The 14,775-nt window shown below is 43.9% G+C and overlaps 1 protein-coding gene across 1 annotated transcript in view; it reads right to left on the bottom strand.

The window, feature by feature from the left end:
- PTPRT (protein tyrosine phosphatase receptor type T) overlaps positions 1–14,775 on the bottom strand; it is a gene marked incomplete at both ends in the record, with an annotated part of 470,881 nt that overhangs the window by 100,260 nt on the left and 355,846 nt on the right. The window contains one exon of the mRNA XM_082491049.1: positions 12,058–12,160. Coding sequence (XP_082347175.1) covers positions 12,058–12,160 — 103 coding nt within the window. The remainder of the gene's footprint in view (positions 1–12,057; positions 12,161–14,775) is intronic.

The raw sequence follows: 14,775 nt of genomic DNA, 5'->3' as shown, positions 1-14,775 counted from the left end.
CTATTACAGAGATTCAAAAACTAGCCCACTCTGAATATTGGGCTGCGCTATCATCATATAATCATTAAAAGAGATCAGCTTGTTTGCATCTGCAAGGCATTCACAAAAATAAAGCTTATAATAGTGACGCTACTTGAGGAAATAGTCTCTCATATTGCAAAGTTATTCACGCCAGATCCTTCAGTTTGAAGTTATTTTTGTGTGTTCTTTTTAACATCCATTTAAATTAAACAACTCTTCTAGTACATCCACTGAAGTTGAAGAATACCAACAAAAAATTCAGCCAAATTTGTAAAAACGGCATAGAAAGAAGAGATGGTAATTACTGCCATTGCTATGAAAAAAACCTGCTGAGACAGAGCCAATAATAACGTAATTCATTTAATCAAGAAGGCTGATAAGAGAGTCTCTTCACATTTTCTTCTACTCTCATATCCAGTTGTCTAGATTTACTACCAAGGCATGTTGTACCCTGAAATTCATGAAACAAAGGGTAGTGATTTCACACTTGGATAACACTATTTGGAGTCAGTTTTCACATGGGCATTCCTTCATCGCTAAAATTTCAAGCTTTGTTAAATTTCTATAGTGATTGAAATCGGAGCCAGAAAAAGTAAGAAAGTTTAAGGACTTCATTCTCCCTCTATAGAAAAGTGATATGGTCCCATATTCTCCCCAGTCAGTACCAGTAGGTATGAGAAGCTACCTGTGGGACGGGTGGTGGCACCTACTTAAGGAATTGTGCACTGTGTCAAGCTTAAAAGAAAAATAGGCAAAACCAAACAAAATGTTTGTATTTATATTCGTAGAAAAGCATCCTGCCAACATCACTGTATGAAATGCTATCTTTGGCCACAAAACTTTGCCTGAAATTTCTTTGCAGTCATAGTGCGGCATCACATAGAACTCCCACAATGGACTGAAAACTGAAAAATCTATTAGAAAGTAGTGGGGTTTTTTTGTTCGGTTGGTTGATGGTGGTGGGTTTGGTTCAGGTGTTTGGTTTTTTTTTTGGTAAAAAAGAAGTGATAACGTAACAACAAATGTAAAATTAGACAGCCTCAGCCCCTAGGTGGGTAGGCTTTCATCCTGACAGACCTCTGAGATGCAATATATAATTAAGCCGTCATTGCAGATGTATAAACAGTGGCACGGAGAAAGTGCAGTGAGTGACTTCCCCGGCATCACACAGCATCAGTTGCACGTAAACAAATCCCCACATTCTTGTCCAATACCCCCACTTCCACCCACCAGCCATCACGTCCTGTCCAATGGAGTCTGGAGCTTCCAGCCTGAACACGTGCTAATCCTACAAAACCTTTCAAAAAGGCAAAACGATAAAAAAAATGCTGCTGCTGGGCACCCCTGGAGATGTGACCTGCAGAGATGAAGGAGGAGCAGACAGCGCTGGGAAAGAGCGGTGTTCGGGAGACCCTCTTTCTTAAAACTGCACCACACAAAAGACACAACAGCTTGTCAAACTTCCACGAACACCAGGAAGGACGTTGTGCCAACAGGCAGGTATAATCGTGGTTTAAATACACAGCTGTGTGCGTGTGCGTATCCAAATACCTGTGTGTGTACACATACATGTGCATCTATAAACACATATATTAAAAACAGTCCCTCCAACCTCATAACAGTCACTTGTAGAAGAGTAACGGGGAGTGGAACAACGACCATGTCTTTCCAAGGGAGGGGACAGGCATTGAAAGAAATCTAAAAATTCAATTATTCCCATACAGCCCTGAGCAAGTCTAATCATCGCCGCAGAGTCTGTGCACAGCAAACAGAAACGTGGTAACATGCGCTGAACTTAAGCGGTTGTCAAAAAGGCAGCTGTATTGACAGTCAGTATTTACTGCCCCCAAAGAAGGATTTGTGTGCTTAAAAGCCCATTTTCCCCAGCTGTATCATTCGCTCTAATAAACGATGCTGTCCGTACTCCCAATATTGCCTCCTTTCCGTCCCCAGACCACCAGAACACTGCTACTGCATCTATTTACTTGTATTATATATGCAGCGTTCCTTTAAATGCTTTAAATTCTCTCAGTTTAATCTTCTTGGAAATAAAAATTAAAAAAGAAAAAAAAAATAATAAAGAACCAGAGGGCATTTCAAAGCTGTGCGTTCCATTATCTCAACCATCTCCATAAGCCTGACCTGGCTCGCAACACAGATTAGACATAATAGCTGCTGTTCCCCAGTGGAAGAGGCCCAGTCCCTATCACTCCAGTTCAATGTTATTTTGTGCTGGCAGATTAAAGATAATGAGCGCTGACAGATACGGCTTTCACTGCAACAGGAGCGAGAGGTAGTGGCTTTGGAGGTGTTTTTTCCCTCCTGCGCCACCTGCCCATCTGTTTGATCTACCAAAAAAACCCAACCCCTTATGCGTTAATGTCGCTCAGCATTAAACGGGCATCGCTGACTAAGGTCTTGTCACCACCCTCAGCGGTCACTGGTTTAAGACCAGAAGGAAGTTTCGAGGAGAAGAAGAGCCAAAGCGGACCTTGAACAAGCTGCAGGGTGAGGAGAGACTATGGCACACCCTTGCTGGCACTGCCCAGCGCCTCCTGCCATGTCCTTCATAACAGCAGTGCCTTGGACAAAGGGATGGGTACATTTGCACATATTCTCAATCAGAATTAATTTGTATATTTCCAATGGCTTCCATGAAATGAGGTCCATTTGGATGCAGAAATAACCTAGTCCAGATTCCAAAGCTTTCTCTCCCGTTTGCACAACCATAGCTACCAGACCGGGGAGGGACAACTCACACATACGAATCTGATGTCTTTTTTAAAAGAGAAAACTTCAAAAATATTTTTATTGGGTTTGTGTGTGCCTGGTTTTGTTTGGGTTTTTTGGGGGGGTTGTTTTTGTTTTTTTTTTTTAACTAAAAGGCTAAGAAAAACACAAGAAAAATAGGAGGAGCCTGCTCTGTTTCTAACCTCAGGAGAAACTTCATTACTAGACAGAGCCCATATGGCCATGTAACAGTCTACTCACAGCTATATCATCAACGTACAGGAGAAAAAATGAGCTCTCCTGGGTAAGGATAATACAGATTTTCAGCACCTGAAGCTGCAGGAGTATCAGCCAGATACTTTCCACCTTTTCTGGACACTTTGTGCTTTTTAGAAAGTGCAAAGAGATCATGCTTCTGACACCAGAGAGAGGTCTTAAGTGGTACCTTCAGTATAACATCTCCTGCCCCGGAACGAAGGAAAATTGGGGCTGGAGAAAGGGGAGAAGGAAAGTCCCAAGGGCAAGGACTTCTCTGCATCGACTCACAGCTGCTCTGTAATCATCTGCAAACAACGTTTAACTCCCCTATAGCGGGAATGGGGCAGATTTAAACATCGGGAGTTTGTATCTGACAATTCACGAATTCACCAACTCCCTTCAAAGCGAAGCACGTTTTTGATGCAAGAGTAAACATGGAATATAGGGTGTACCCCTCAGCAGAAAAAAAAAAAAAAAAAAAAAAATCACCCTGCATCAACATCAGCTCCCGCAGTTACATCAGGGATCTGTCGAGGTGGGCGCCGAGGGAAGCGAGCATTCCCTGCTCTTCTGTTGCGCTGTTTGACCTTCCCACCAAAACTACCGCACGCTCTGCCTCTCTCCTGGCCTTCCTCTTTTGCACCAGGACCACTTTTAATTAAACCAGTCCTATTCCCCCTTCCTTTTGCACAGTAAGCAAATTCCTCAGCTCTGCCTTTTGCTTTGGAAAAGCGCTGTGCAAGGAGAACTGAAATTATAGAGGCAGAAAAGCATCATGGCTGCAGAGGTTTATTCTTCCGAATTGTCTGGCTGCATTTATGATAATCCCTTCATTCCATCTGCAGCCCACGCACTCGTGCAGCAACCCCCTTTTCTAGTTCCAAGAAATTATGCATTCATTATGGAGGAAATTAACACCTCAAAGCAAACTATAATTAGGAATTCTTCAATTCGGTTTATGCTTTTTCAATTAGGCCCTCTATAATTTTAATCACGGGAGCATTAACATGTTTCCGGAATTTATATACCTGTAGTATAATTAAATCCTGAAATGCCTTAGTCTGCAACAGCAAAGCAGAGCTTACTCATCTCCCCTTTTATTGCGTTTTTCTGTTATTACAGACGCATTGAGGGGCACCTGCTAGCCCAACCACTGCCTGCCACACGCAACGGCAAAGAGCCCGCTTGCCCGCTGAACTCCTCATCCTCCCTCCCGGTAGAGGGAGGGGCTGCCGGCTGGATAAAGCTCATGCCCTGCTTCTGCGGGAGGACGTCTGCCGGGGACTTGAGCCCAGACTCATCCCATCTCATTTTAAGGACCTTAAGGAGCTGCTTCCATTAGGTAAATCATCCTCTGCGGTCCGCAAAAAGAGCCACGCTCCTTCCCGTGGGCTGCTCCGACCCTCAGGAGCTGTGGTCAGGCTCAGTTCATCCCACCGAAGGTCTGATCCAAGGGCTCTCACGGGCACAAGGAGGCCGGGCAGCACGCCTCAAGAAATTCAGAGTTTCTAATTTTTAAAATCTTTTATGCGGTTTGCTATTATCCATTTATTCTGTGATAACAAGGAAGGGGCGCATCGGCTCTGCGAAGTGAAGAAATGTCTTGGAAAAAGAGACCTTCAACCTGGCAGCCATGGGTATTTTCTACCGGTTGACAGCTTGACGTGAGAAAATGGCCATCAATTTGTAATTCTCAGCTTAAAGTTCAGACTTCATTAACCTTTTGATTGCTGGAATTTAATCTGACAGTTTACATGGGCAGCATAAAAGATCTATTCAAAAACATTCATTCCCCCACTCTCAGCAACCTCAGGCCTTCCTAAAACTAAAAAGTGTTAGCAAAAACTTCACTGTAGAGCTAATAAAACGCTGCTCGACACAAAAGAATTGTGTCTACGTGTAATTTGATTGTTAAAATATTATCATTAAAATATATGCAAATTTTATGGCTTTCCTCTCCCATTTCTGTCTACTGCCCAAGCTCTCTGTGGAACCGTTAGTAAGACCCAGCAGGTCACCCAGGCTCAGAGAACGGCTACGTTCCTGACGGCTGAGAAGTGGGCAGAGGCCGTTTTATGACCTTTTAAGGGACAGTATTCTCAGATGAACAATACGCTGATCCAGTAAGAAAACGCATTTCCTGTACCAGGTGAGACAACTGACACAAAATGCCCCTTATCCTCACTTTTTCCACCCGACTCTTCAGGAGGAACGAAAAAAACCTTGAAACATCAATTCAACTAATTATGTCACGCTACACAAAAGACTAAGTATTCCTTCCTGATACTTACGGTTGTTGCTTCGCATCCTGAAGCATCCCTATACATCTCCATTACGCTCCTCTCCTGATACAGCAGGCAAAGCGCTTCTAAGATCTGGGACAACTTCAAGCACGGCTGAAGTCACCCCGTGTGATCTAAACCCCCCGCTCAATGACTCCAGCTGAAATGGAAACGCACGCTCAGCTTGCAGTGCTCTGGCCGGCTCACCAGGGGGTTTAGGCACACTGAGGAGGTCAAGCCTGGAAACGCTTATTATAAATCTGCAACTCTATTTGGTATAGTAATACCCTTTATAATACCCTTTTTATATAATACCCTTTTTGGCATAATAAACATCACGCTGACCTACGCAGCTGCCGCGATTCCACCCAAATTCTCGTTTTCATTCTCTCTCTCACATTCACACACAGTCAAGGAAAAAGCAGATCTGTTCATCTTCAAGAGGAAAGAAACTTGCTCATTTACCCTCAAACTCTTGCCTAAATTAAAGGCAGAATGCCATGCAGGAGAAGCCCAGCTTGAATGATTTCAGAACAATATCCCTGAGGTATATTATAGGAGATGTTAATTAATACAGATAATTAGGCTTATAATATCAGAAGCCTAAATTGATAATCTCATTCCTCATTAGATACTACAAAATTAAAAGATCTAATGCGATGACTGTTTGCCCTGTATTCAATCAACCGAGCCACGTGATGCATATGTTTGAAAATGAGTTTAGAAAAAGCGGGCCGGGAGTTTTATTTTCCAGGTATTTATAACATGCCCGTCAGGGCAACTGAACTTTCGGAATTACCAAGGGCACGATAATTTGTTATGCTCCCCGGGGCTTTCAACATTAGAACCTTTTTTTATTGTTCCACTGATCCTTGACTCCAGCCGTTATTTTCAAGCACAAGGTACGCTGCGTGGGAGTTTTAAGAACAAGAAATCGCCACCCTTTCTTGGCATTAATGAATTAATTATCAACATAAATGCCTGAGGCGAGCTCACGTGACGCCGCTAAGAAGCTGCAAAGCGGCGAGCTGAAGAGCATGGCTCCGGCTACGGAGATCTAGGCACCAAAGCCGCCAGCTGTAAAACAAACAAAAACCCCGGCAAATTTTGCAAGTTTATAAGCTTCTTGTCTCATTCCTCCTCCACCGCAGAACCAAGGGCACTCGGCTTGCAGGCCCCGCCTTCATAGGGACGGAAAGAACTACTGCGCTTTAAAACCAAAATCAAAATGAGGGTGCTGGTGGGAGGGATAGGGGAAAGGTAAGCTCAGGAGGAACAGGTGATGCCTGAAAACACAAGAAAAGAAAGAATTATCTAGAGGTTAAAGTTATAACCTATGGCTCCGGAGATTCTTAATTTCTCTTTTGTTGCAGACTGAAACAGAAGGGAAGTTTTTTCTAGCTGAAGTCTCAGTTCTCCAACATAAAACGGAAGCGATACCATTCCCCTTCATCAAGGGAAATTTCCATTTGGTATTATATGTAGGAATACATAAGTACACAGACACATCGCACGGGATTCTTCGCTTGGAGAACAGCTTAAGCATAAAACCTGAAAAAAACACTGTTCTTAAGTGTGCTGTTAAATAATGCTACAACGGCTTCATCTTAATTTGTTTAGCATCATGTAGACCAAAAATATTTCCTTTATTTCATGCTTGGGAGCCCAAGAACAGATGATAATACTCAAGAGTAACACGGGGCTCGGTCCACATAAATTAATTTCTCCTACTGGCTGGCTGTTGATATGAAAATATTTGTTTCACCTTTGCTCAGTACTTCTAAATAAATTTAAAATATTTAAACTCCTGTTCTCCTATTTAGATTTACTTATTTTCTTTAAGATGTATATTAATAAACTAACCCATCCTTCCTCACCATCAAAGTGATTACAAGTATCCGACCATCGCATGCATACACAATAAATGACTCCTCCCTGAATATATTTCTCCAGAACCACTTACACATGCTACTTACACTGCATATATATATTTATATATATAGAAAATATATATACCTTCCCCCCAGAAAACCCTATATATATGCATAAAGGTAAGCGCAAAGATTGAACACCTTTGTTCTAATACTGCTGTTCGTTAGCACGGTACGGGGTCAGGCGCCTAAGACCGTCCTGTGCCCACGTTTCGGCAGACACACAAAAGAACATCACAGACACATTTACTGATCCACCTCAGAGAACTGAAGGAAGACAGAGAGATTAAATCTCCCTTTTTCCACTGTCTGAACCCCCCCCAAAATAATTGCAGACTCTTCTCTGACACCCTTCTACAGTGTCCTACAGCTCCAATACACAGAGCAGCGTTATCTACAAGGCAATCACACCTAAGGGGAACATTTATTTAAACTCTGAAACCTCAAAACTAATACATGCTCTGGAAATTTGATTTTCTCCCTAATAGTAGTATAGGTAGACTGATAGAACCAACCGCATGTTAATAAACCAGATGGACTTTCAAGTACCCAACACACAAAAACCAGCCCAGTGGACATGCCATGTAGATAAAATCCTTCACAGTGGTATTTTCAAGCAGTGAATGGGATATAAATTCTCAAATAGAGGTCTAAAGATGTCATATGTGAATAATCTATGAAGGACTGACTCAGCCCTCCTGACAATAACAGATTCAAAGGCGGAATTACCTTCAAAATCACACTGGAGATTTTCAGGGAAGAGTTGAGGAGGAAAGATTGGGAACACTTGCATTCTTCTTTCCTCTTCTGAATCTATTATAGATGAATGTCACTCTTCGGCAAATCAATCATAGCACCATTCATGGGCTTTAGATTGATATAAGAACACCTAAAAGTTATTTTTAAAGGGCAACGTGGAGTCAAGCTCTGCAGGTTACGCCATGGAAAATAAAGGCAAGAACGAAATGCCTGTGCCACAAGGGAGAATATTTATGCCTGCTACTGTTTCACCTTTCTTTTGGCAACAGGACAAAACAGATGAAAGAGTATCTAAGTTTATATTATTTCTATTAGTTCATATGAAAGTGTCTTCACTGTTATCTATAGATCGTTAACAAAGCCGAGTTCACGATCGTTAGTTTTACAAACAACCTCATTTAAGTTATTTATCACGAGCACTGGGGAACATCAGAAATGTCTTAATGTTGAAAGTGACTTTGGATTTGGTGTACCTGCATTCCAGATGAACGGAAATACAATGAATCTTATTTGAAATATTCTGCGATATTACTCTAAAAATGATCTTGTGGACCATACTCCATCTGTACGCTGCTCAGCCTACAGCAGAATGAAATAACACGGAGTCACATAACAATCTTAAGTATAGATACTAGTTCATAATCACACCTCCACACGTACTCCAACTCACCATCCCCAGTATATAAGAGGAAATATTAAGAATAATTATTGTATAGTCAGGTTTTTTTTCAGCTTCACAGTTTGGGAGGACTATAATAAAAACCCAGGGCACTGCAGAGCAGAAGCTGGCTGCCTGGAGAACTGTCAGGTTGAAGAGATGACGGGTCAACCTATTCCTGCATAGCGAAAGATTTCAGTATCAGAGGTTTTACAAGAAGGTGTGAGGAAAATCTATTTCAGACCACTTTCAAGTACCTTTTCAGAATCATCTCAGGCAGGCTGGGATACAAAAGGTCAGCGCGCAAAATGGAAGGGATCTAGGAAAGCATAGTCATGGCTACAAGGGAGGGCAGAAGAGGCATCCCTATAAGCATGCTGAGACCCCACCTGGAGTACTGCCTCCAGCTCTGGGGACCCCAACATGGGAAAGACATGGACCTATTGGAGCAGCTCCAGAGGAGGCCATGAAGATGCTGCGAGGGCTGGAGCCCCTCTGCTGGGAGGAGAGGCTGAGAGAGGTGGGGGGGTTCAGCCTGGAGAAGAGAAGGCTCCAGGGAGACATCATCGTGGCCTTCCAGTGCCTAAAGGGGCTACAGGAGAGCTGGGGAGGGACTTTCTACAAGGGCAGGTAGTGATAGGATGAGGGGGAATGGCTTCAAACTGGAAGAGGGGAGATTTAGATGAGATATTAGGCAGAAATTCTTGACTGTGAGGGAGGTGAGCCCCTGGCGCAGGTTGCCCCGAGAAGCTGTGGCTGCCCCATCCCTGGAGGTGTTCAAGGCCAGGTTGGACGGGGCTGGGAGCAACCTGGGCTGGGGGGAGGTGTCCCTGCCCAGGGCAGGGGGGGTGGGACTGGATGATCTTCAAGGTCCCTTCCAACCAAACCATTCTATGGTTCTGTGATCATACAGGATCCCCTCCAGGGAGCTCCACACCGGCTCGCTGCTGCACAGGGAGGTTTCGCAGGCATTTGTCTCGAATCTGTGTTTTCACTAATGCTTCGTGTAACTGAACAGAGGATGGCATCAGACTAAGAGGAGCTCTAAGTCATTTAAGTCTGTATCAGAATTTTAAAGCATTTTGAAAATCAATTTTATCATATTTAATAAAGATGAATGGAAAATACTGTACTTGTGAAGGACAAATAAAACACACACAAAGAAAAGGTAGAAAAACTAACCAGACAACAACAAAGAGGATATATTGAATCTCAGCTTGAATACGAAAAGAACACTGAGGGGGAAGAAACCTCATTCTTATGTGTTACGAGTGTCACAAGCAGTTCACAGTATGCTCTTCTCCTAATCCCCTGGGTGCTGTTGAGGCCTCTGAGGGAGCGCTACCTGCTTTTGGACATGTTTTTTTGGGGAGAATTGACACAAACTGGAGAGTGTGCAGAACAGACTGAAAGAAAAGGGAAGAGGTTGGGAAAATCTAAGGTTGAAGTAACCGGATTTGCTGAGGGTAGACTAAGAACAGTCTATATGGCTAGACAGGGAAAGGCATTCACACATTCTGAGGCTGTCGTGGTTAATATAAAGCTAAAATTCTCCCCAAGATCCCCTTTCTCTGTCCCCCCCCCTCCCCTCCCCTCCCAGTTCCTGTCCATTCTGGTTTTCATACGCACGCCTAAGTCAATGAAATCTGCGCATTAGAGAAGTAATCTTATCGCTTAGATGGGGCATGTAAATATTGCATTCTCTGCAAATGTGTGTATAATAGGCTACAATGTAATTAAAGAAATCAGAGAGAAAATTTATAAAAATCTCTACCAAATTTTTATAACAGATGCAATTTGCTGGAAAAGACATTATTCACTGAATGCAGTTAAAGTATAGTAAATTGTCTTTGAGAAAAATCACAAGACATTTCAATAAAAAGACAAAATAGCAACACTCTTAAGACAGCAGGTGGTAAAACGAGATACAGGAATGTTCCCCCATATAAAGAAATAAAACCAAACAGAGCTGTGTGATTTTACTGCTCTTTTCCAGCGGAAAAACATCCCTAAAGGACTCAGAAAATAGGCTCCTAAATTCCCTCATATGGAGTACCAGAGATTGAAAGGGAAACTTTAAAACACATTACTCAGAAAAACTAGAAAAGGGATGGTGCTAAGTCTTAAAGAGCAGATTTTTTTGCTTGAAAGTATCAATTGGGGGAAAGCTGTGACACGGGGCGGACCGCCAACTGATACGACTGATTTCATGAAATCAAGTAGTTTACATCTGAGCAATTTGGTTCTGAGTACTTAGTGGGACATCCTAGAAAAGCACTACGATCCTGCCAGTGGGGTGCAGAAACACAAGTCGCTTGGGAAAGGAGGGACTACGGCTTTTTAAAACACCACCCATAGGAAAAATTGCAAAAGTCTCTAGTGAAAACCGGAGGTGAAAGCCTGAAGAGCCTACGGGGAGGTAACGGCTGCCGGCCACCCCTGCGAAGCAGTACCCAGTGTTTTGATCATAAGCGATCCTAATTCCTGCTCTCGGCGGAGGCGCCTGGCGGGACGAACGCCCAGCTGGCACTGGCACTTCTGCCCGCGACAGATAAGGCAGTGCCGGCTCAGAAGGGACGTTTGGTCGTCTGCGCCGGTGCCTTTCACCACGTACAAATTCACCTAGGCGGAAGAGAGCAATGAAGCACAGAGCTCTGTAAAGCTGTGTTCCCACAGTCGGGGAGCGATCCGCAGTCGCGCGTCCCATTTCTGCATCTCATCAGTCAGAACGGGACCCCGCTCGGGGACAGCCAGAAATGTCTTCTGCAAGCTCTGTTCCCCAGGGGCCTGTGCAGCTCCCTGCTCCTAAATCCTCGACTCTGCCAGGGGAAACCGCTTGCCTACAGCTGGAAAAGCCTCCCTTAAACCTGAGTTCATCTTTTCTGAACCAGATGGCTACTCCACTCTGCACCCAGGCAGGAGCAACAGCTGGAGTGCAACATGCAGATGTGAGGGGCGCAGTTAGATCCGCAACCTGAACAAACGCAAGTGCAAGCATTAAAGATAGTTGGGATATTCATAGGACAGTTACAAAAAAGGCCTTGTCCATCACGGAAGCGAGGGCGGGAGAGGGAGGCCGGACCTTTGCGGGGTGATGCCGAACTCCCAACGCGGCAGTACACAGCTGCACGTACTGAAACGCCGGTGCTGCAGAGACATCTGAAGCGATGCTGAAAGGGTAATAACCCCGTGCGAGGCTATCAGTAATCCTTCCCGGAGGTTAACAGCGGGAGGCAAGTAGGTTGAGGCGTTTATAAAAGGAGACTGTGAAAGGCAGAATCAACAGCAGAGTCGGCCTTTCAGTCAGCACTCGCTTTCAGCAGCTGCATTATCAGACGAGAATGAGAGAGGCGTGCGCGAGGGAAGCCTGGGGAGGAAGGAGGGGAGAACTGTGAAAAAAAGACGACAGCACACCAACCTGACAGGTGCTCCCCGGGACTGCGCGGGCTTCAGCATAACGGTGATGGTGGTGTCGGTCTCGTTCAGGGGGGAGTCCGTGTCGTATTCCGGCATCGACGGTGCTACAGCAGAACAAAGAGCAACACGCTAGTTATATACCAGTTCCTGCCTTTGGTAGTGATGGCAACGTAATATTAACATTTCTTGGAGACCATTTAACATTTCTCAAGTGAAACATCAAAATACTTCCCAATGTTGTGACCGAAATTGTCAAAATGGCTTAAATATTTGTACACTCTTTTCCTATTAAAATTAAACAGGAATCAGACACCCAAATCTCCAGGTTGGCTTTGAAAATGCTGTCTTGAATTTTTAAGACTTAGTAATCCTCTGAGATGGGATCATTCCTTCAATTTTAAGGGTGAAGAAAGAAAACTGCACGGCCATTATAGAAGACCACTCAGGATGAGTAAATCGGTGGCAGAGCAAAGAACAGCGCCGAGGAAACCGGGCTCCTGCTCACTGGTCTGGCCATTGGATTAGAACTCCCACACCTTACGGTTTTTAATATACAGACTTAAGCCGTGTTTCCTTGATTAAGGTGTGTTATAAAGCACGAAAGATGAAAAGAGAGGAGCGCAAGTGAGACAGGTTGTTTTAGCACTCAAACACATGACATTTTACCCCAGTGCTTCAGTGATGTTGAATCAAGAGGCGGCTGCACGGCTCCCAGTGGCGTACTGGGGCAGCACCCAGCCTTCGTATCCCCATCGCTCCGCTGACACGTTCCCCAAAGCAATACGGAAAACCACTGAATAGTCACGTTTAGCCAGAGCCTAGTTTCTATTTCTGCTTTTTTATCTTCTATTAGGATCATTCCATGAAAGTAGGATGGCTTTCCTCAGGAAACATATTTTACTTACTACATTACTTCTTCCTTCCCCAGTGCAGATGTCTGTTTAGGACGATTGTTACTGGGGGAGAACTGAAGAGATCACGAGATCAGAGAAGCATCAAATTTATTCGCAAGTTTTGGTGAAATATTTTTAAAGTATAAAGCAAAGAGAAGAATTCACGCGAGTAGTGCACCTGTAACTCACAAGGGCGAGTTGCATTGTGGGGAGTCCCATATTTAATCCTCTCACAGTGATTTCCACTGTAATCCTGTTTACAATCAGGAGTTTTATCTAAATTCCTGAAAACTGTCAAGAATGGTGGTTGCTTTTATCAGCTCAGCCACTGACTTCCCTGTCAATAAGCTGGCAATGACTTCAGAAGGAATGCCAATTCCTGAATGGGCAAAAAGGCGCTCTGCGTTAAGAGGAAGCAGCGCGAGTCGTTTAAAGAAGTGCACGTCACCAGTGGCCTTCTATACCAGAGATGACTGTAGCTGCTGGAGATGCCACAGCAAGGACTGTTCAGCACCCGCCGCGGCCAGAGGGGATGGTGTTAGAGCACGACGCGGTACGACCGAGAGGTTGCAAGGCCGGGTTGGACACCAGAAACGGGCTGGGCTCTGCCTTCACAGGCTCCATCATCCTGCTTTGAAGCAGCTAATGGTAGAGGATAATTCAGCAGTCACCGTCTGTATCAGTCACAAGACACTGAACTGAGATATAGTAGTTTTCTTGCGCGGTCAAGACGGAACAGTTGTGTAGTACCTTCAATAAAATAAAACCACAATTGGCAGCGATCTCTCTAAAATCACTGCTCATCAATTTAATGCCTATTTTGCAAGATCCCTGTTCTGTCCAAAGAGAAGTCCTCAGGAATTCTGCCATTTAACTGTGATTAAGATATAAACAAATGTGTCCACCCACATAAATATATACACCCACACACGTCTACAGCATAGGTGTCTTTTCATTTTAAAATATATACAGTCTTACAAGGACATTCTTGTCAATGCAAAAATCTTTGTTCTCCCTACTAACCTTGGCGTGGCTTCTTAGAGCAAGTTTAACAGTAATTTCCAAATTACATGCAGAGGACTGCCCGCGCAATGAGATAATCTAATGTCAGAGACTACCCTAGGGCCTGCATGGGGTCTGTGCCCACCTATTGCGAACCAGGTGTTTGGAAGATGGAAAAAACCAGAAGATGATAAACCAAGCTCAGCGTGCCTACAGTTAATAATCATGCAGGCTTCTAACACAGTTTGAGCAGTCGCTGAATAATAAAATGCAAAGAAACTGGATCAGAGGGAAAAAGCACGGCCATTACTGTGCTCTTTTATTTCTTTGGTCACGAGTGAATCGAGGGCATGCCGTGCCTTCCCTTCCCAACCGGGCCACATAAACCCTAACGGTCCGTGGGAGCTGTTACGACAGTTAATGGCTTTACTTCAAGTGGCTGAGACACGGACGGGCTTTTGCACTAAATGTTAAGGGTTCACACCCTGCTGACGGTTAGTGGAGGGAACAGACGCATTTTGCCCCTTTAAAATTTACACTCTCACTTAACTGCTAACAACTTGCTTTTATTAACCAATCTTGAAATAGGGCAATGGAAAATATGCACTGTTGTGCACTATTTTCTACGGCACCCAGCCACAATTTCAAGCATTACAAGTGTCCTGAACGTCTCAAATGTTTTATTTTGGGGTTTCTGAAAAAAAACAAACAAAAAAAAAAACCCACCCAGTTAAAATATTCCAAAAAATTACAGTTTTAAACTGTGTTAGAAAACCTATTTTAGTGCTAGCAATTAAACGTCAAAATTAAATTCTACATACGTC

The sequence above is a fragment of the Vanellus vanellus genome (genome assembly GCF_965231255.1).
Source record: "Vanellus vanellus genome assembly, chromosome: 15".
NCBI classification, from domain to species: Eukaryota; Metazoa; Chordata; class Aves; order Charadriiformes; family Charadriidae; genus Vanellus; species Vanellus vanellus.
This window is presented reverse-complemented; position numbering and strand designations above follow the sequence as displayed.